The sequence below is a fragment of the Triturus cristatus genome, chromosome 1_1 (assembly GCF_964204655.1).
Source record: "Triturus cristatus chromosome 1_1, aTriCri1.1, whole genome shotgun sequence".
In the NCBI taxonomy this organism is placed as follows: domain Eukaryota; kingdom Metazoa; phylum Chordata; class Amphibia; order Caudata; family Salamandridae; genus Triturus; species Triturus cristatus.
The window spans coordinates 1,139,172,109-1,139,195,004 of record NC_140579.1 but is presented as its reverse complement, the minus strand read 5'-3'; the positions used below and the strand labels follow the sequence as shown (position 1 = coordinate 1,139,195,004).

General features: G+C 53.9%; 1 protein-coding gene across 1 annotated transcript in view; it reads left to right on the top strand.

Moving 5' to 3' along the window:
- LOC146871737 (uncharacterized) overlaps positions 1–15,795 on the top strand; it is a 900,755-nt gene extending 884,960 nt beyond the window's left edge. Inside the window, exon 3 of the mRNA XM_085647997.1 lies at positions 15,776–15,795. Within this exon, the coding sequence (XP_085504123.1) occupies positions 15,776–15,795 (20 nt within the window). The remainder of the gene's footprint in view (positions 1–15,775) is intronic.
- Positions 15,796–22,896: the final 7,101 nt, after the last annotated feature.

Below are 22,896 nucleotides of genomic sequence, written 5' to 3'. Positions count from 1 at the left end.
ACATTGTTCTGCATTCTGTCCATCAATAGTTCATTTTGCATTTGTCACCCCGAGTGGGACGTATATGCTCAGATTTGAGTCCCGTGCTCTCCATGCCACTGGAATCAAGCTATCCTGGTTGAAGAGGGGTGAAACCCCGAAACCGGTCCTAGGATGCTTGTTTCCTGTCCAGGGAGGACCTGGCCTGGCAGTTCGGGCTGAACTGTTCCTATTGGGCACAGTGTCAAGACAGATTTGCATATGGCTGGGTCCAAACTGGAATGGCATGGTAAAGAAAAAAACAATGGATTTAGGCCCAGATCTCTGTTCTGGGGTGAATGTATGACATTGTTCTGCATTCTGTCCATCAATAGTTCTTTTTGCATTTGTCTCCCCGGGTGTGACAGGTATGCTCAGACGTGAGTCCCGTGCTCTCCATGCCACTGGAATCAAGCTATACTGGCTGAAGAGGGGTGAAACCTCAAAACCGGTCCTAGGATGCTTGTTTCCAGTCTAGGGAGGACCTGGCCTGGCAGTTGGGGCTGGACTGTTCCCACTGGGCACAGGGTCAAGACTGATTTGCATATGGCTGGGTCCAAACTGGAATGGCATGGTGAGCAAACAATGGATTTAGGCCCAGATCTGTGTACAGGGGTGAATATATGACATTGTTCTGCATTCTGTCCAGCATTAGTTCTTTTTGCACTTGTCACCCTAAGTGGGATGGGTATGCTCAGACGTGAGTCCCGTGCTCTCCATGCCACTGGAATCAAGCTTTCCTGGCTGAAGAGGGGTGAAACCCCGAAACCATTCCTAGGATGCTTTTTTCCAGTCGAGGGAGGACCTGGCCTCGCAGTTTGGGCTGGACTGTTCCCACTGGGCACAGGGTCAGGACTGATTTGCATATGGCTGGGTCCAAACTGGAAATGCATGGTGAGCAAACAAACGATGGATTTAGGCTCAGATCTCTGTACTCGGGTGAATGTATGACATTGTTCTGCATTCTGTCCATCAATAGTTCTTTTTGCATTTGTCACCCCGAGTGGGACGTGTATGCTCAGACTTGAGTCCCGTGCTCTCCATGCCACTGGAATCAAGCTATCTTGGTTGAAGAGGGATGAAACCCCGAAACCGGTCCTAGGATGCTTGTTTCATGTCCAGGGAGAACCTGGCCTGGCAGTTCGGGCTGAACTGTTCATATTGGGCACAGAGTCAAGACAGATTTGCATATGGCTGGGTCCAAACTGGAATGGCATGGTAAAGAAAAAAACAATGGATTAAGGCCCAGATCTCTGTACTGGGGTGAATGTATGACATTCTTCTGCATTCTGTCCATCAATAGTTCTTTTTGCATTTGTCTTCCCGAGTGTGACAGGTATGCTCAGACGTGAGTCCCGTGCTCTCCATGCCACTGGAATCAAGCTATACTGGCTGAAGAGGGGTGAAACCTCGAAACCGGTCCTAGGATGCTTGTTTCCAGTCTAGGGAGGACCTGGCCTGGCAGTTGGGGCTGGACTGTTCCCACTGGGCACAGGGTCAAGACTGATTTGCATATGGCTTGGTCCAAACTGGAATGGCATGGTGAGCAAACAATGGATTTAGGCCCAGATCTGTGTACAGGGGTGAAAATATGACATTGTTCTGCATTCTGTCCAGCATTAGTTCTTTTTGCATTTGTCACCCTAAGTGGGATGGGTATGCTCAGACGTGAGTCCCGTGCTCTCCATGCCACTGGAATCAAGCTTTCCTGGCCGAAGAGGGGTGAAACCCCGAAACCATTCCTAGGATGCTTGTTTCCAGTCGAGGGAGGACCTGGCCTCGCAGTTTTGGCTGGACTGTTCCCACTGGGCACAGGGTCAAGACTGATTTGCATATGGCTGGGTCCAAACTGGAATGGCATGGTGAGCAAACAAACGATGGATTTAGGCTCAGATCTCTGTACTGGGGTGAATGTATGACATTGTTCTGCATTCTGTCCATCAATAGTTCTTTTTGCATTTGTCTCCCCGAGTGGGACGGGTATGCTCAGACGTAAGTCCCGTGCTCTCCATGCCACTGGAATCAAGCTATCCTGGCTGAAGAGGGGTGAACCCCCGAAACCGGTCCTAGAATGCTTGTTTCCAGTCCAGCAAGGACCTAGCCTGGCAGTTCAGGCTGGACTGTTCCCATTGGGCACAGGGTCAAGACTGATTTCCATATGGCTGGGTCCCAAGTGGAATGGCATGGTGAGCAAACAAACGATGGATTTAGGCCCAGATCTCTGTACTGGGGTGACTGTATGACAATTTTCTGCCTTCTGTCCATCAACAGTTCTTTTTGCATTTGTCACACCGAGTGGGACGGGTATGCTCAGATGTGAGTCCCGTGCTCTCCATGCCACTGGAATCAAGCATTCCTGGCTGAAAAGGGGTAAAACCCAGATACCGGTCCTATAATGCTTGTTTCCAGTCCAGGGAGGACCTGGCCTGGGAGTTTGGGCTGGTCTGTTCCCATTGGGCACAGGGTCAAGACTGATTTGCATATGGCTGGGTCCAAACTGGAATGGCATGGTGAGCAAACAAATGTTGAATTTAGGCCCAGATCTCTGTACTGGGGTGAATGTATGACATTGTTCTGCCTTCTGTCCATCAACAGTTCTTTTTCCATTTGTCACACCGAGTGGGTCAGGTATGCTCAGACGTGAGGCCCGTGCTCTCCATGCCACTGGAATCAAGCTATTCTGGCTGAAGAGTGGTGAAACCCCGAAACCGGTCCTTGGATGCTTGTATCCAGTCCAGGGAGGACCTGGCCTAGAAGTTCGGGCTGGACTGTTCCCATTGGGCACAGGGTCCAGACTGATTTTCATATGGCTGGATCCAAACTGGAATGGCATGGTGAGCAAACAAATGATGGATTTTGGTCCAGATCTCTGTACTGGGGTGACTGTATGACAATTTTCTGCCTTCTGTCCATCAACAGTTCTTTTTGCATTTGTCACACCGAGTGGGACGGGTATGCTCAGATGTGAGTCCCGTGCTCTCCATGCCACTGGAATCAAGCATTCCTGGCTGAAGAGGGGTGAAATCTCGAAACCGGTCCTAGGATGCTTGTTTCCAGTCCAGGGAGTATCTGGCCTGGCAGTTCGGGCTGGACTGTTCCCATTGGGCACAGGGTCAAGAGTGATTTGCATATGGCTGGGTCCCAACTGCAATGACATGGTGAGCAAATAAACAATGGATTTAGGCCCAGATCTCTGTACTGGGTTGAATGTATGACATTGTTCTGCATTCTGTCCATCAATAGTTCTTTTTGCATTTGTCACCCCGAGTGGGACGTGTATGCTCAGACTTGATTCCCGTGCTCTCCATGCCACTGGAATCAAGCTATCCTGGCTGAAGAGGGGTGAAACCCCGATACCGGTCCTAGGATGCTTGTTTCCAGTCCAGGGAGGACCTGGCCTGGCAGTTCTGGCTGAACTATTCCTATTGGACACAGGGTCAAGATTGATTTGCATATGGCTGGGTCCAAACTGGAATGGCATGGTGAGAAAAAAACCAATGGATTTAGGCCCAGATCTCTGTACTGGGGTGAATGTATGACATTGTTCTGCATTCTGTCCATCAATAGTTCTTTTTGCATTTGTCTCCCCGAGTGTGACGGGTATGCTCAGACGTAAGTCCCGTGCTCTCCATGCCACTGGAATCAAGCTATCCTGGCTGAAGAGGGGTGAAACGTCGAAACCAGTCCTAGGATGCTTGTTTCCAGTCCAGGGAGGACCTGGCCGGGCAGTTCGGGCTGGACTGTTCCCACTGGGCACAGGGTCAAGACTGATTTGCATATGGCTGGGTCCAAACTGGAATGGCATGGTGAGCAAACAAATGATGGATTTCGGCCCAGATCTGTGTACAGGGGTGAATGTATGACATTGTTCTGCATTCTGTCCATCAATAGTTCTTTTTGCATTTGTCACCCCAAGTGGGAAGGGTATGCTCAGACGTGAGTCCCGTGCTCTCCATGCCACTAGAATCAAGCTTTCCTGGCTGAAGAGAGGTGAAACCTTGAAACCGGTTGTTGGAAGGCGGACCCCGAGGAGTCGGTGAGACCACCAAGGGGGGCCCTCGCACTGCACGAAGTAGCCGAGCGCTGCCGAGAAGTCTCCTGAGAGATCCTTCTCCTATCACGTACTAGCACAGTAACACCACCACACCGGACTCAAGGAGGTTGTCTCAAGACAAGCAATTCTTTATCATCAATAAAAGGTTACGAGTTCAATATTTACACGAAGGGATCGAGGGATCCACCAAAAGTCTCAATGTCTCTTTGGAAGGGTAGGGGTAGCGGGACAGTCTTTGGCAGGAATGTGGTACGAGGGTACCTGGGGCCCAGTTCTTATCCTCAAGCTGGAGGACCTCCGATCTCGGAGGGGTCGAGCCGCGACGGCGTCAGCAGGGCTCTGGCGTACAGTTCGTGGAGAGCCGCGATTCAATCAGCAGGGCTCTCAAGATGGTTTCTGCTCAGCTCGAGCCGCGACGTCGTCAGCAGGGCTCCGAGGAAGGTCTCAGCGAGGTGGGGCCGCGACGGCGTCTGCAGGGCTCCGATGTTCCAGGTGGTTCAGGAAAGGTTCACAAGAGGGAGCCGCGACGCAGTCAGCAGGGCTCGTGATGGTTCCGACAAGAGTTCTTCTCCGTAGGGTCAGCCGCGATTCGATCAGCAGGGCTCTCGACTCCGGGATACAACTGCCGAGCTGTGGTGGGGTCGCCCCAGATATAGGTCTGGAGCCCTTTGATGTCCGGACCCTTGCGCCCGAGGGGGCGGAGTGGCCGGGTGGAGGTGGCCAGACGCCCAGCAGGAGAGGCGCCAGGCCCATGGGAGTTTGCAGGGCGATCACACCTCGAGAGGGGAGGACAGTTGGGGGTCCCAACGATACCGTCCTCCGCCGGGGGCGATGAATGGTTCCTGCGGCACCCCCTGGCCAGTCCGTGGTGCCTCGAGGTCGGGGCTTCGCTGGGGTCGAGGCCGGGTTGAGCGGGGTCGCGCCGGCTGGTGTACGGGGTGACGTAGATGCCAACAAGATGGCGGAGCCATGAGGAGCATGCGACCACGTGCAGTTCCAGGTGAAGGGCCTTGGAGCAGTTCAGACGGGTGGCCCGTGAAGGCCGGGGCGGGGAACGGCCACAGTCCAGGGGGGTTAAGGACCACGCCACGAGGCCGGGTCCAACAGGCGTCCCCCCCAGCCGAAGGCATGGAGAGTCACCCATCTCCTTGGGGATTCTCCTCGTCAAGGCGGAAGAAGCGGGACAGGCCGTCGGCGTTGGCGTGGTCATTGCCGGGCCGGTGTTCGACGTCAAAGTCCATCCCTTGTAGCGAGATGGACCATCGCAGCAGTTTGGGGTTCTCGCCCCGCATTCGCATTAACCATTGCAAGGGCCGGTGGTCGGTCTGGACCCGGAAGTGGGCGCCAAAGAGGTAGGGCCGGAGCTTCTTGAGGGCCCACACCACAGCGAAGGCCTCGCGCTCAATAGTGCTCCAGCGTTGCTCCCGGGGCAGTAGTCGCCGGCTGATGAAGGCCACTGGTCGGTCGAGCCCCTTTTCGTCAGTTTGGGAGAGAACGGCCCCGATCCCATACTCGGAGGCGTCCGTCTGTACCACGAACTCCTTCTGGTAGTCCGGGGCCTGCAGCACCGGAGCAGTACACATGGCCGTTTTGAGGGTGTCGAAGGCTGTTTGGCAGCGGGGTGTCCAGTGTACCTTCTTGGGCTGCTTTTTGGACGTTAACTCTGTGAGGGGGCCGACAATGCTCCCATAGTCCCGGATAAACCGTCGGTAGTATCCGGTGAGGCCCAGGAAGGCCCGGACAGCGGTCTGGGTAGTGGGGGGTTCCCAGGTCTGGATGGCATCTATCTTTGCTTGGAGGGGGGCCACCTGCCCGCTCCCCACTTGATGGCCCAGGTAGGTCACGGATCCGTGGCCGATTTGGCATTTGCTGGCCTTGATTGTGAGCCCGGCCCGCTGGAGGGCGGCCAGGACGGCCTTTAGGTGGAGGAGGTGCTCGGCCCAGTGGTTGCTGTACACGGCAATGTCATCTAAGTAGGCCGCGCTGAAGGCCTCAAGCCCGGCCAAAACCTTGTTCACCAGTCTTTGGAAGGTGGCCGGGGCGTTCTTCATTCCGAAGGGCATCACCCGAAAGTGGTAATGCCCATCCGGAGTCGAAAAGGCGGATCTTTCTTGGGCGCCGGGGGTGAGCTGGATTTGCCAGTACCCGGCGGTGAGGTCCAGCGTGCTCAGGTAGCGAGCGGCCCCTAGGCGGTCGATGAGTTCGTCGGCCCGGGGTATCGGGTGTGCGTCCGTCTTGGTTACTACATTCAGGGCTCGGTAGTCCACGCAGAATCGCAACTCCGGGGGGTGGCCGGGAGCTGCGGCCTTGGGCACCAGGACGACAGGGCTGGCCCACGGGCTGTCGGAAGGCTCGATGACCCCCAGGGCCAGCATCTTCGCTACTTCGGCCTGGATGCAGGCCCGCACTCGGTCAGGCACCCGGTAGGCTCTGTGTCGTATGGGGGGTTCTCCCCGGTGTCGACGTCGTGGACGCACCAGTGGGTCACCCCCGGGGTGAGAGAGAAGAGGGCTGCGTAGTCCCGCAGTAATCGCTGGCAGTCGTTACGCTGTTCCGGGGTCAGGGACGAGGCGAGTTGGACCCCTTCGATCGATCCATCGTGAATGTCCGCTTGCAAGAGGTCGGGCAGGGGCTCGGAGTCGTCCTCGCCCCCCTCGTCGGTCGCCAGCAGCAGGCTCAGTTCGGTCCGGGCGAAGTGGGGTTTTAGCCTGTTAGCATGTAGGACCCGGAGGGGGTTCCGGGGGGACTCCAGATCGACCAAGTAGGTGACGGGACTTTTCTTCTCCACCACCTTGAAGGGCCCGGTCCACTTGTCCTGGAGGGCGCCGGGTTCGACCGGGGCCATGACCCATACTTTCTGACCTGGCTCGAATTCTACAGTAGAAGTGTTGCGATCGTACCACCGCTTCATGTCCTCCTGGCTGGCCTCGAGGTTGGCTTCGGCGAGGGCTCGGAACTTGCGGGTCTGGTTTCGGAGGGTCAGGAGGTATCGGTAGACGTCAGGAGGGGCGCCTCGGGGCTTCATCTCCCAGCCCTCCTTGACCAGACTGAGCGGTCCGCGGACCGGGTGTCCATACAATAGTTCAAACGGGCTGAACCCCAGGGACTTCTGCGGGACCTCCCGATAGGCGAACAGGAGGCAGGGCAGCAGGACATCCCATTTCCGCCTGAGTGGTTCTTCCAGGCCCTGGATCATCCCTTTCAATGTTCGGTTGAATCGCTCAACCAGTCCGTTCCCCTGAGGGTGATATGGGGTCGTGAACTTGTATGTGACCCCGCACTGTTGCCACAGGGACCGCATGTACCTGGAGATAAAGTTCGTGCCGCGGTCGCTCACCACTTCGCTGGGGAATCCCACTCGGGAGAAGATCCCCATCAAGGCCCGGCCTACCACAGGGGCCGTTATGGTTCTGAGCGGGACCGCCTCCGGGTACCTGGTGGCGTGGTCCACGAGGACCAGGATGAAGCGGTGGCCCAGGGCGGTTTGGGGGTCCAGGGGTCCCACAATGTCTATTCCGACCCGTTCAAACGGGGTGCTGACGGCGGGAAAGGGCTGGAGGGGGGCCTTGACCCGACCCCCCGTCTTTCCGCTGGCTTTGCAGGTCTGGCAGGACCGGCAGTGGTTGTCCACATCTCTCCGCATCCGGGGCCAGTAGAAGTGGGTCACCAGACGACTGTACGTTTTGTCTTGCCCCAAGTGTCCGGCGAGGGGCACATCATGGGCCAGGTTGAGAAGAAACTCCCGGAAGCGGAGGGGGACCACCAACACGCGGCTGGCCCCGAGTTCTGCTACTTTCTGTTCACTGTACAACAGGCCCTCGGCCCAGTAGATCCAGTGGGTGCCGGTCTGGTCACCGTTGGCTTGCGCGGTCGCCTGCTGCCGGACCCCTTCGAGAGAGGAACAGGACTGTTGCTCTTGCTGGAACTGCTCTCGGGTGGGGCCCCCTTCGTGTTGCCATTGCGTCAGCTCTGGTAGGGCGCTCGGAGAAGTCATCTCTTCGGGGGAGGATTCGCTGGACCCAGGGTCGGTGTCCGCCTCCTCCTCGCTGCTGGCGGGAGGGGGTGTGAGCCCCTCGGGTCGGGCGGTCCCGGAGGTCGAGGATGAGCGGGGGGCCTGGGCGGTCATGGACCGGGTGATGGCGCAGGCCCAATCAGCCAGTCCCAACATTCGGAGGTGCTCTCGTCGTTCTACTTGAGTCCAGGGGGAACTCTCCAAGTCGTTCCCCAGGAGGCAGTCGACCGGGGCGTCGTCGCGCACTGTCACCTTCAGCAGGCCCGTCACCCCTCCCCACTCGAAGGGGACCAGGGCCATCTGGCATAGGCTTTCACTGTTGTCGGCCGTCCGGACAGGGCACAGCACATTCGGTAGAATCTGTTCAGGGGTCACCAGGTGGCAGCGGACAGCGGTGATACTGGCGCCGGTGTCGCGAAGGGCTTCGGCCCGTTGTCCGTTGACCGTGACCTGCTGCCGGTACTTCTGGGTGTTGGTTGGGATGGGGGTGCAGGGTACCATCTCCCGGCTACCCAGGCAGACCAGGGACATGGCTGCCGGCTCCCACTCAGTGTTTTCTCGGTCGAGGGCCTCTTCTTCCTCTTCTCCTCCCCCCAAGGCGGCGGCTGTCAGCTGCCGGGGCGGGGGCCCGCCGGCCCCGTTTCTTCGGTTCAGAGGGCAGGCCGGGTCGCTGGCAAAGTGTCCGGTTTGTTGGCAGCCATAGCAGGTCACTGGTGGCCGTGGTCCGGGTCGGGCCGGGCCCACCCTTCGTGCTAGGCTCGGGGAGAGATGTGGCTGCGGTGGCCCTCGAGGGGGGCTCCTGGGGGCCCCAGCGGGAGGGTCTCGGTTCCTGTTCGGCCCTCCCCCCCCACCGCGCTGGCGTGGGGGTCCGTTGGGGTTCCTCTGGTACTCCCCCATTGAGCTCCGGGGGACCCGGGAGTTGACCCATCGATCGGCCTCGACGGCCAGTTTCCGCGGGTCGGTCATTTTGCTGTCGAGGAGGTGCTGTCTCAGCTCCACGAAGCAATTGTTGGAAAGATGTTCCCACACGATGAGGTCGACCAGCTGCCCGTAGGTGGTTACTTTGCTGCCTTTGATCCACCCTTCTAGGGCCCGACTAAAAAAGTCCACATATTCCACCCATGTGGTACCCGGGATTTTCTTGCAGTCTCGGAACCGCTGGCGGTACATCTCCGCTGTTAGCCCGTAGCGGGTGAGCAGGGCCTCCTTCATGTGATCGTAGGAGGTCATCACTTCCTCCGGTAGCTGGAGCAGCGTGTCCCGCCCTTCACTCAGGAATCGCCCCCACAGGCCTGCGCCCCAGTCTTTTCGGGGCACTCGATGGGAGGTCATGGCCACCTCATAGGCCTTGAACCATTGTTGGATATCGTCATTTTTGTAATACTCCTTGACGACCTCCTTCGGGATATGTACTTTGGCCTCGGCAGGCGGTAGAGTGTCTCTCGTACTGGGGGTGTTGGTCCCTCCGTTCTTGGCCTTGATCTCGAGCTCCTTGAGGCTGCGCTCGTGCTCAAGGGTGAGCTTCTTTTCCTCCAACTCCCGGTGTCGTCTCTTCTCTTCTATCTCTTCTTGAAGGCGTAGCTGCTCGAGGGCCAGTTTCTTTTCTGCCAGCTGGAGTTCGCCGTCCAGTCGCAGTCGGGCGAGCTCTAGCTCGTGGCTCCGGACCTTTTACTGCTCTCGTATTTCTTCTTCGGAGAGGCCGGTTTCTAGGCTCTTTCGTCCTCCGGTTGCCGGGGTCAGTGCGGTTGCTGTGGTCTCCGTCAGGGGCAAGGGCCCTTCTTCCTGGGAGGGGCCTGCCCTGGCCTCCAGCCATGTCCTCAGAGCTTTCTGCATCTCTTCCTTGGTACCGAGGCTGGTGGTTGCAATGCCTTTGTCTCTGCAGAACTGTTTTAATTCTTTGTGCGTATATTCTTCCAGCCGTTCGGGCTGGAACTCCATTGTCGCGTTGTTTTCCTGGCTGCTCATGATGCTATTCGTTTGGATGGGTAGCTAGTGGGTACTGGCTGGTACGTACTGCTTTCGGCTCGGATCCCGTCGCTGGCCACCAAATGTTGGAAGGCGGACCCCGAGGAGTCGGTGAGACCACCAAGGGGGGCCCTCGCACTGCACGAAGTAGCCGAGCGCTGCCGAGAAGTCTCCTGAGAGATCCTTCTCCTATCACGTACTAGCACAGTAACACCACCACACCGGACTCAAGGAGGTTGTCTCAAGACAAGCAATTCTTTATCATCAATAAAAGGTTACGAGTTCAATATTTACACGAAGGGATCGAGGGATCCACCAAAAGTCTCAATGTCTCTTTGGAAGGGTAGGGGTAGCGGGACAGTCTTTGGCAGGAATGTGGTACGAGGGTACCTGGGGCCCAGTTCTTATCCTCAAGCTGGAGGACCTCCGATCTCGGAGGGGTCGAGCCGCGACGGCGTCAGCAGGGCTCTGGCGTACAGTTCGTGGAGAGCCGCGATTCAATCAGCAGGGCTCTCAAGATGGTTTCTGCTCAGCTCGAGCCGCGACGTCGTCAGCAGGGCTCCGAGGAAGGTCTCAGCGAGGTGGGGCCGCGACGGCGTCTGCAGGGCTCCGATGTTCCAGGTGGTTCAGGAAAGGTTCACAAGAGGGAGCCGCGACGCAGTCAGCAGGGCTCGTGATGGTTCCGACAAGAGTTCTTCTCCGTAGGGTCAGCCGCGATTCGATCAGCAGGGCTCTCGACTCCGGGATACAACTGCCGAGCTGTGGTGGGGTCGCCCCAGATATAGGTCTGGAGCCCTTTGATGTCCGGACCCTGGCGCCCGAGGGGGCGGAGTGGCCGGGTGGAGGTGGCCAGACGCCCAGCAGGAGAGGCGCCAGGCCCATGGGAGTTTGCAGGGCGATCACACCTCGAGAGGGGAGGACAGTTGGGGGTCCCAACGATACCGTCCTCCGCCGGGGGCGATGAATGGTTCCTGCGGCACCCCCTGGCCAGTCCGTGGTGCCTAGAGGTCGGGGCTTCGCTGGGGTCGAGGCCGGGTTGAGCGGGGTCGCGCCGGCTGGTGTACGGGGTGACGTAGATGCCAACAAGATGGCGGAGCCATGAGGAGCATGCGACCACGTGCAGTTCCAGGTGAAGGGCCTTGGAGCAGTTCAGACGGGTGGCCCGTGAAGGCCGGGGCGGGGAACGGCCACAGTCCAGGGGGGTTAAGGACCACGCCACGAGGCCGGGTCCAACACCGGTCCTTGGATGCTTGTTTCCAGTCCAGGGGTATCTGGCCTGGCCGTTCGGGCTGGACTGTTCCCATTGGGCACAGGGTCAAGACTGATTTGCATATGGCTGGGTCCAAACTGGAATGGCATGGTGAGCAAACATACAATGGATTTCGGCCTAGATCTCTGCACTGGTGTGACTGTATGACATTTTTCTGCCTTCTGTCCAACAGCAGTTCTTTTTGCATTTGTCACACCGAGTGGGACGGGTATGTTCAGGTGTGAGTCCCGTGCTCTCCATGCCACTGGAATCAAGCTATCCTGGCTGAAGAGGGGTTAAACCCCGATACCGGTCCTATAATGCTTGTTTCCAGTCCAGGGAGGACCTGGACTGGCAGTTTGGGCAGGACTGTTAATTTTTGACACAGGGTCAAGATTGATTTGCATATGGCTGGGTACAAACTGGAATGGCATGGTGAGCAAACAAACGATGGATGTAGGCCCAGATCTCTGTACTGGGGTGAATGTATGACATTGTTCTGCATTCTCTCCATCAATAGTTCCTTTTGCATTTATCACCACGAGTGGAACGGGTATGCTCAGATGTGAGTCCAGTGCTCTCTAGGCCACTAGAATCAAGCTATCCTGGCTGAAGAGTGGTTAAACCCCGATACCGGTCCTATAATGCTTGTTTCCAGTCCAGGGAGGACCTGGCCTGGCAGTTTGGGCTGGACTGTTCCCATTGGGCACAGGGTCAAGACTGATTTGCATATGACTGGGTCCAAACTGGAATGGCATGGTGGGCAAACAAATGATGGATTCAGGCCCAGATCTCTGTACTGGGGTTAATGTATGACATTGTTCAGCATTCTGTCCATCAATAGTTATTTTTGCATTTGTAACCCCGAGTGGGACGGGTATCCTCAGACGTGAGTCCCGTGCTCTCCTTTCCACTGGAATCAAGCTATCCTGGCTGAAGAGGGTTGAAACCCCGAAACCGGTCCTAGGGTGCTTGTTTCCAGTCCAGGGAGGACCTGGCCTGGCAGTTCGGGCTGAACTGTTCCTATTAGACACAGGGTCAAGACTGATTTGCATATGGCTGGGTCCAAACTGGAATGGCATGGTGAGAAAAAAAACAATGGATTTAGGCCCAGATCTCTGTACTGGGGTGAATGTATGACATTGTTCTGCATTCTGTCCATCAATAGTTCTTTTTTCATTTGTCTCCCCGATTGTGACGGGTATGCTCAGATGTAAGTCCCGTGCTCTCCATGCCACTGGAATCAAGCTATCCTGGCTGAAGAGGGGTGAAACCTCGAAACCGGTCCTAGGATGCTTGTTTCCAGTCCAGGGAGTATCTGGCCTGGCAGTTCGGGCTGGACTGTTCCCATTTGGCACAGGGTCAAGACTGATTTGCATATGGGTGGGTCCAAACTAGAATGGCATGGTGAGAAAACAAACGATGGATTTAGGCCCAAATCTCTGCACTGGGGTGACTGTATGAAAATGTTCTGCCTTCTGTCCATCAACAGTTCTTTTTGCATTTGTCACACCGAGTGGGACGGGTATGCTCAGATGTGAGTCCCGTGCTCTCCATGCCACTGGAATCAAGCTATCCTGGCTGAAGAGGGGTAAAACCCAGATACCGGTCCTATAATGCTTGTTTCCAGTCCAGGGAGGACCTGGCCTGGCAGTTTGGGCAGGACTGTTACTATTGGGCACAGGGTCAAGACTGATTTGCATATGGCTGGGTCCCAACTGCAATGGCATGGTGAGCAAACAAACAATGGATTTAGGCCCAGATCTCTGTACTGGGTTGAATGTATGACATTGTTCTGCATTCTGTCCATCAATTGTTCTTTTTGCATTTGTCACCCCGAGTGGGACGTGTATGCTCAGACTTGAGTCCCGTGCTCTCCATGCCACTGGAATCAAGCTATCCTGGTTGAAGAGGGGTGAAACCCCGAAACCGGTCCTAGGATGCTTGTTTCCAGTCCAGGGAGGACCTGGCCTGGCAGTTCTGGCTGAACTGTTCCTATTGGACACAGGGTCAAGACTGATTTGCATATGGCTGGGTCCAAACTGGAATGGCATGGTGAGAAAAAAACCAATGGATTTAGTCCCAGATCTCTGTACTGGGGTGAATGTATGACATTGTTCTGCATTCTGTCCATCAATAGTTCTTTTTGCATTTGTCACCCCGAGTGGGACGTGTATGCTCAGACTTGAGTCCCGTGCTCTCCATGCCACTGGAATCAAGCTATCCTGGTTGAAGAGGGGTGAAACCCCGAAACCGGTCCTAGGACGCTTGTTTCCAGTCCAGGGAGGACCTGGCCTGGCAGTTCTGGCTGAACTGTTCCTATTGGACACAGGGTCAAGACTGATTTGCATATGGCTGGGTCCAAACTGGAATGGCATGGTGAGCAAACAAATGATGGATTTCGGTCCAGATCTGTGTACAGGGTTGAATGTATGACATTGTTCTGCATTCTGTCCATCAATAGTTCTTTTTGCATTTGTCACCCCAAGTGGGAAGGGTATGCTCAGACGTGAGTCCCGTGCTCTCCATGCCACTGGAATCAAGCTTTCCTGGCTGAAGAGGGGTGAAACCTTGAAACCGGTCCTTGGATGCTTGTTTCCAGTCCAGGGAGTATCTGGCCTGGCAGTTCGGGCTGGACTGTTCCCATTGGGCACAGGGTCAAGACTGATTTGCATATGGCTGCGTCCAAACTGGAATGGCATGGTGAGCAAACATACAATGGATTTAGGCCTAGATCTCTGCACTGGTGTGACTGTATGACATTTTTCTGCCTTCTGTCCATCAGCAGTTCTTTTTGCATTTGTCACACCGAGTGGGACGGGTATGCTCAGATGTGAGTCCCGTGCTCTCCATGCCACTGGAATCAAGCTATCCTGCCTGAAGAGGGGTAAAACCCCGATACCGGTCCTACAATGCTTGTTTCCAGTCCAGGGATGACCTGGCCTGGCAGTTTGGGCAGGACTGTCACTTTTTGGCACAGGGTCAAGATTGATTTGCATATGGCTGGGTACAAACTGGAATGGCATGGTGAGCAAACAAACGATGGATGTAGGCCCAGATCTCTGTACTAGGGTGAATGTATGACATTGTTCTGCATTCTCTCCATCAATAGTTCCTTTTGCATTTATCACCACGAGTGGAACGGGTATGCTCAGATGTGAGTCCAGTGCTCTCTATGCCACTGGAATCAAGCTATCCTGGCTGAAGAGGGGTGAGCCCAGAAACCGGTCCTATAATGCTTGTTTCCAGTCCAGGGAGGACCTGGCCTGGCAGTTCGGGCTGGACTGTTCCCATTGGGCACAGGGTCAAGACTGATTTGCATATGACTGGGTCCAAACTGGAATGGCATGGTGGGCAAACAAATGATGGATTTAGGCCCAGATCTCTGTACTGGGGTGAATGTATGACATTGTTCTGCATTCTGTCCATCAATAGTTCTTTTTGCATTTGTCACCCAGAGTGGGACGGGTATGCTCAGACTTGAGTCCCGTGCTCTCCATGCCACTGGAATCAAGCTATCCTGGCTGAAGAGGGGTGAAAACACGAAACCGGTCCTTGGATGCTTGTTTCCAGTCCAGGGAGGGCCTGGCCTGGAAGTTCGGGCTGGATTGTTCCCATTGGGCACAGGGTCAAGACTGATGTGCATATGGCTGGGTCCAAACTGGAACGGCATGGTGAGCAAACAAATGATGGATTTAGGCCCAGATCTCTGTACTGGGGTGAATGTATGACATTGTTCAACATTCTGTCCATCAATTGTTATTTTTGCATTTGTCACCCGAGTGGGACGGGTATGCTCAGACGTGAGTCCAGTGCTCTCCATGCCACTGGAATCAAGTATCTGGCTGAAGAGGGGTGAAACCCCAAAACCGGTCCTAGGATGTTTGTTTCCAGTCCAGGGAGCACCTGGCCTGGGAGTTCGGGCTGGTCTGTTCCCATTGGGCACAGGGTCAAGACTGATTTGCATATGGCTGGGTCCAAACTGGAATGGCATGGTGAGCAAACAAATGTTGAATTTAGGCCCAGATCTCTGTACTGGGGTGAATGTATGACATTGTTCTGCCTTCTGTCCATCAACAGTTCTTTTTCCATTTGTCACACCGAGTGGGTCAGGTATGCTCAGACGTGAATCCCGTGCTCTCCATGCCACTGGAATCAATCTATCCTGGCTGAAGAGGGGTGAAACCCCGAAACCGGTCCTAGAATGCTTGTTTCCAGTCCAGAGAGGACCTGGCCTGGCAGTTCAGGATGGACTGTTCCCATTGGGCACAGCGTCAAGACTGATTTGCATATGGCTGTGTCCAAACTGGAATAGCATGGTGAGCAAACAAACAATGGATTTAGGCCCAGGTCTCTGTACTGGGGTGAATGTATGACATTGTTCTGCATTCTTTCCATCAATAGTTCTTTTTGCATTTGTCACCCCGAGTGGGACGGGTATGCTCAGACGTGAGGCCCGTGCTCTCCATGCCATTAGAATCAAGGTATTCTGGCTGAAGAGGGGTGAAACCCCGAAACCGGTCCTTGGGTGCTTGTATCCAGTCCAGGGAGGACCTGGCCTAGAAGTTCGGGCTCGACTGTTCCCATTGGGCACAGGGTCCAGACTGATTTTCATATGGCTGGATCCAAACTGGAATGGCATGGTGAGCAAACAAATTATGGATTTTGGTCCAGATCTCTGTACTGGGGTGACTGTATGACAATTTTTTGCCTTCTGTCCATCAACAGTTCTTTTTGCATTTGTCACACCGAGTGGGACGGGTATGCTCAGATGTGAGTCCCGTGCTCTCCATGCCACTGGAATCAAGCTATCCTGGCTGAAGAGGGGTGAAATCTCGAAACCGGTCCTAGGATGCTTGTTTCCAGTCCAGGGAGTATCTGGCCTGGCAGTTCGGGCTGGACTGTTCCCATTGGGCACAGGGTCAAGACTGATTTGCATATGGCTGGGTCCAAACTGGAATGGCATGGTGAGCAAACAAACGATGGATTTAGGCCCAAATCTCTGCACTGGGGTGACTGTATGACAATTTTCTGCCTTCTGTCCATCAACAGTTCTTTTTGCATTTGTCACACCGAGTGGGACGGGTATGCTCAGATGTGAGTCCCGTGCTCTCCATGCCACTGGAATCAAGCTATCCTTGCTGAAGAGGGGTAAAACCCCGATACCAGTCCTATAATGCTTGTTTCCAGTCCAGGGAGGACCTGGCCTGGCAGTTTGGGCAGGACTGTTACTATTGGGCACAGGGTCAAGAGTGATTTGCATATGGCTGGGTCCCAACTGCAATGGCATGGTGAGCAAACAAACAATGGATTTAGGCCCAGATCTCTGTAGTGGGTTGAATGTATGACATTGTTCTGCATTCTGTCCATCAATAGTTCTTTTTGCATTTGTCACCCCGAGTGGGACGTGTATGCTCAGACTTGATTCCCGTGCTCTCCATGCCACTGGAATCAAGCTATTCTGGCTGAAGAGGGGTGAAACCCCGAAACCGGTCCTAGGATGCTTGTTTCCAGTCCAGGGAGGACCTGGCCTGGCAGTTCTGGCTGAACTGTTCCTATTGGACACAGGGTCAAGATTGATTTGCATATGGCTGGGTCCAAACTGGAATGGCATGGTGAGAAAAAAACCAATGGATTTAGGCCCAGATCTCTGTACTGGGGTGAATGTATGACATTGTTCTGCATTCTGTCCATCAATAGTTCTTTTTGCATTTGTCTCCCCGAGTGTGACGGGTATGCTCAGGCGTAAGTCCCGTGCTCTCCATGCCACTGGAATCAAGCTATCCTGGCTGAAGAGGGGTGAAACCTCGAAACCAGTCCTAGGATGCTTGTTTCCAGTCCAGGGAGGATCTGGCCGGGCAGTTCGGGTTGGACTGTTCCCACTGGGCACAGGGTCAAGACTGATTTGCATATGGCTGGGTCCAAACTGGAATGGCATGGTGAGCAAACAAATGATGGATTTCGGCCCAGATCTGTGTACAGGGGTGAATGTATGACATTGTTCTGCATTCTGTCCATCAATAGTTCTTTTTGCATTTGTCACCCCAAGTGGGAAGGGTATGCTCAGACGTGAGTCCCGTGCTCTCCATGCCACTAGAATCAAGCTTTCCTGGCTGAAGAGGGGTGAAACCTTGAAACCGGTCCTTGGATGCTTGTTTCCAGTCCAGGGAGTATCTGGCCTGGCAGTTCGGGCTGGACTGTTCCCATTGGGCACAGGGTCAAGACTGATTTGCATATGGCTGGGTCCAAACTGGAATGGCATGGTGAGCAAACATACAATGGATTTAGGCCTAGATCTCTGCACTGGTGTGACTGTATGACATTTTTCTGCCTTCTGTCCAACAGCAGTTCTTTTTGCATTTGTCACAATGAGTGGGACGGGTATGCTCAGGTGTGAGTCCCGTGCTCTCCATGCCACTGGAATCAAGCTATCCTGGCTGAAGAGGGGTTAAACCCCGATACCGGTCCTATAATGCTTGTTTCCAGTCCAGGGAGGACCTGGCCTGGCAGTTTGGGCAGGACTGTTAATTTTTGACACAGGGTCAAGATTGATTTGCATATGGCTGGGTACAAACTGGAATGGCATGGTGAGCAAACAAACGATGGATGTAGGCCCAGATCTCTGTACTGGGGTGAATGTATGACATTGTTCTGCATTCTCTCCATCAATAGTTCCTTTTGCATTTATCACCACGAGTGGAACGGGTATGCTCAGATGTGAGTCCAGTGCTCTCTAGGCCACTGGAATCAAGCTATCCTGGCTGAAGAGTGGTGAAACCCAGAAACCAGTCCTATAATGCTTGTTTCCAGTCCAGGGAGGGCCTGGTCTGGCAGTTCGGGCTGGACTGTTCCCATTGGGCACAGGGTCAAGACTGATTTGCATATGGCTGGGTCCAAACTGGAACGGCATGGTGAGCAAACAAACAATGGATTTAGGCCCAGATCTCTGTACTGGGGTGAATGTATGACATTGTTCTGCATCCTGTCCATCAATGGTCCTTTTTGCATTTGTCACCCCGAGTGGGACGTGTATGCTTCTACTTGAGTCCCGTGCTCTCCATGCCACTGGAATCAAGCTTTCTTGGTTGAAGAGGGGTGAAACCCTGAAACCGGTCCTAGGATGCTTGTTTCTAGTCCAGGGAGGACCTGGCCTGGCAGTTCGGGCTGAACTGTTCCTATTGGGCACAGGGTCAAGACTGATTTGCATATGGCTGGGTCCAAAATGGAATGGCATGGTGAGGAAAAAAACGATGGATTTAGGCCCAGATCTCTGTACTGGGGTGAATGTATGACATTGTACCGCATTCTGTCGATCAATAGTTCTTTTTGCATTTGTCTCCCCGAGTGGGACGGGTATGCTCAGACGTGAGTCCCGTGCACTCCATGCCACTGGAATCAAGCTATCCTGGCTGAAGAGGGGTGAAACCTCGAAACCGGTCCTAGGATGCTTGTTTCCAGTCCAGGAAGGACCTGGCCTGGCAGTTCGGGCTGAAATGTTTCCATTGGGCACAGGGTCAAGATTGATTTGCATATGGCTGGGGCCAAACTGGAATGGCATGGTGAGCAAACAAACGATGGATTTAGACCCAGATCTCTGCACTGGGGTGACTGTATGACATTGTTCTGCCTTCTGTCCATCAACAGTTCTTTTTGCATTTGTCACACAGAGTGGGACGGGTATGCTCAGATGTGAGTTCAGTGCTTTCTATGCCACTGGAATCAAGCTATCCTGGCTGAAGAGGGGTGAAACCCCGAAACCGGTCCTATAATGCTTGTTTCCAGTCCAGGGAGGACCTGGCCTGGCAGTTCAGGCTGGACTGTTCCCATTGGGCACAGGGTCAAGACTGATTTGCATATGGCTGGGTCCAAACTGGAATGGCATGGTGAGCAAACAATGGATTTAGGCCCAGATCTGTGTACAGGGGTGAAAATATGACATTGTTCTGCATTCTGTCCAGCAGTAGTTCTTTTTGCATTTGTCACCCTAAGTGGGATGGGTATGCTCAGACGTGAGTCCCGTGCTCTCCATGCCACTGGAATCAAGCTTTCCTGGCTGAAGAGGGGTGAAACCCCGAAACCATTCCTAGGATGCTTGTTTCCAGTCGAGGGAGGACCTGGCCTCGCAGTTTTGGCTGGACTGTTCCCACTGGGCACAGGGTCAAGACTGATTTGCATATGGCTGGATCCAAACTGGAATGGCATGGTGAGCAAACAAACAATGGATTTAGGCCCAGATCTCTGTACTGGGGTGAATGTATGACATTGTTCTGCATTCTGTCCATCAATACTTCTTTTTGCATTTGTCACCCCGAGTGGGACGGGTATGCTCAGACGTGAGTCCCATGCTCTCCATGACGCTGGAATCAAGCTGTTCTGGCTGAAGAGGGGTGAAACCCTGAAACCGGTCCTAGAATGCTTGTTTCCAGTCCAGGGAGGGCCTGGCAGTTCGGGCTGGACTGTTCCCATTGGGCACAGAGTCAAGACTGATTTGCTTATGGCTGGGTCCCAAGTGGAATGGCATGGTGAGCAAACAAACAATGGATTTAGGCCCAGATCTCTACTGGGTTGAATGTATGACATTGTTCTGCATTCTGTCCATCAATAGTTCTTTTTGCATTTGTCACCCCGAGTTAGACGTGTATGCTGAGACTTGAATCCCGTGCTCTCCATGCCACTGGAATCAAGCTATCTTGGTTAAAGATGGGTGAAACCCCGAAACCGGTCCTAGGATGCTTGTTTCCTGTCCAGGGAGGACCTGGACTGGCAGTTCGGGCTGAACTGTTCCTATTGGGCACAGTGTCAAGACAGATTTGCATATGGCTCGGTCCAAACTGGAATGGCATGGTAAAGAAAAAAACAATGGATTTAGGCCCAGATCTCTGTACTGGAGTGAATATATGACATTGTTCTGCATTCTGTCCATCAATAGTTCTTTTTGCATTTGTCTCCCCGAGTGTGACAGGTATGCTCAGACGTGAGTCCCGTGCTCTCCATGCCACTGGAATCAAGCTATACTGGCTGAAGAGGGGTGAAACCTCGAAACCGGTCCTAGGATACTTGTTTCCAGTCTAGGGAGGACCTGGCCTGGCAGTTGGGGCTGGACTGTTCCCACTGGGCACAGGGTCAAGACTGATGTGCATATGGCTGGGTCCAAACTGGAATGGCATGGTGAGCAAACAATGGATTTAGGCCCAGATCTGTGTACAGGGGTGAATATATGACATTGTTCTGCATTCTGTCCAGCATTAGTTCTTTTTGCACTTGACACCCTAAGTGGGATGGGTATGCTCAGACGTGAGTCCCGTGCTCTCCATGCCACTGGAATCAAGCTATCCTGGCTGAAGAGGGGTGAAACCCCGAAACCGGTCCTAGAATGCTTGTTTCCAGTCCAGCAAGGACCTAGCCTGGCAGTTCAGGCTGGACTGTTCCCATTGGGCACAGGGTCAAGACTGATTTGCATATGGCTGGGTCCCAAGTGGAATGGCATGGTGAGCAAACAAACGATGGATTTAGGCCAAGATCTCTGTACTGGGGTGAATGTATGACATTGTTCTGCATTCTGTCCCTCAATAGTTCTTTTTGCATTTGTCACCCCGAGTGTGACGTGTATGCTCAGATTTGAGTTCCGTGCTCTCCATGCCACTGGAATCAAGCTATCCTGGTTGAAGAGAGGTGAAACCATGAAACCGGTCCTAGGATGCTTGTTTTCTGTCCAGGTAGGACCTGGCCTGGCAGTTCGGGCTGAACTGTTCCTATTGGGCACAGTGTCAAGACAGATTTGCATATGGCTGGGTCCAAACTGGAATGGCATGGTAAAGAAAAAAACAATGGATTTAGACCCAGATCTCTGTACTGGGGTGAATGTATGACATTGTTCTCCATTCTGTCCATCAATAGTTCTTTTTGCATTTGTCACCCTAAGTGGAATGGGTATGCTCAGACGTGAGTCCTGTGCTCTCCATCCCACTGGAATCAAGCTTTCCTGGCTGAAGAGGGGTGAAACCTTGAAACCGGTCCTAGGATGCTTGTTTCCAGTCCAGGGAGTATCTGGCCTGGCAGTTCGGGCTGGACTGTTCCCATTGGGCACAGGGTCAAGACTGATTTGCATATGGCTGGGTCCCAACTGCAATGGCATGGTGAGCAAACAAACAATGGATTTAGGCCCAGATCTCTGTACTGGGTTGAATGTATGACATTGTTCTTCATTCTGTCCATCAATAGTTCTTTTTGCATTTGTCACCCCGAGTGGGACGTGTATGCTCAGACTTGAGTCCCGTGCTCTCCATGCCACTGGAGTCAAGCTATCCTGGTTGAAGAGGGCTGAAACCCCGAAACCGGTCCTAGGATGCTTGTTTCCAGTCCAGAGAGGACCTGGCCTGGCAGTTCGGGCTGAACTGTTCCTATTGGACACAGGGTCAAGACTGATTTGCATATGGCTGGGTCCAAACTGGAATGGCATGGTGAGAAAAAAAACAATGGATTTAGGCCCAGATCTCTGTACTGGGGTGAATGTATGACATTGTTCTGCATTCTGTCCATCAATAGTTCTTTTTGCATTTGTCTCCCCGAGTGTGACGGGTATGCTCAGACGTAAGTCCCGTGCTCTCCATGCCACTGGAATCAAGCTATCCTGGCTGCAGAGGGGTGAAACCTCGAAACCGGTCCTAGGATGCTTGTTTCCAGTCCAGGGAGGACCTGGCCGGGCAGTTGGGGCTGGACTGTTCCCACTGGGCACAGGGTCAAGACTGATTTGCATATGGCTGGGTCCAAACTGGAATGGCATGGTGAGCAAACAAATGATGGATTTCGGCCCAGATCTGTGTACAGGAGTGAATGTATAACATTGTTCTGCATTCTGTCCATCAATAGTTATTTTTGCATTTGTCACCCCAAGTGGGAAGGGTATGCTCAGACGTGAGTCCCGTGCTCTCCATGCCACTGGAATCAAGCTTTCCTGGCTGAAGAGGGGTGAAACCTCGAAACCGGTCCTAGGATGCTTGTTTCCAGTCTAGGGAGGACCTGGCCTGGCAGTTGGGGCTGGACTGTTCCCACTGGGCACAGGGTCAAGACTGATTTGCATATGGCTGGATCCAAACTGGAATGGCATGGTGAGCAAACAATGGATTTAGGCCCAGATCTGTGTACAGGGGTGAATATATGACATTGTTCTGCATTCTGTCCAGCATTAGTTCTTTTTGCACTTGTCACCCTAAGTGGGATGGGTATGCTCAGACGTGAGTCCCGTGCTCTCCATGCCACTGGAATCAAGCTTTCCTGGCTGAAGAGGGGTGAAACCCCGAAACCATTCCTAGGATGCTTGTTTCCAGTCGAGGGAGGACCTGGCCTCGCAGTTTGGGTTGGACTGTTCCCACTGGGCACAGGGTCAAGACTGATTTGCATATGGCTGGGTCCAAACTGGAATGGCATGGTGAGCAAACAAACGATGGATTTAGGCTCAGATCTCTGTACTGGGGTGAATGTATGACATTGTTCTGCATTCTGTCCATCAATAGTTCTTTTTGCATTTGTCACCCCGAGTGGGACGGGTATGCTCAGACGTGAGTCCCGTGCTCTCCATGCCACTGGAATCAAGCTATC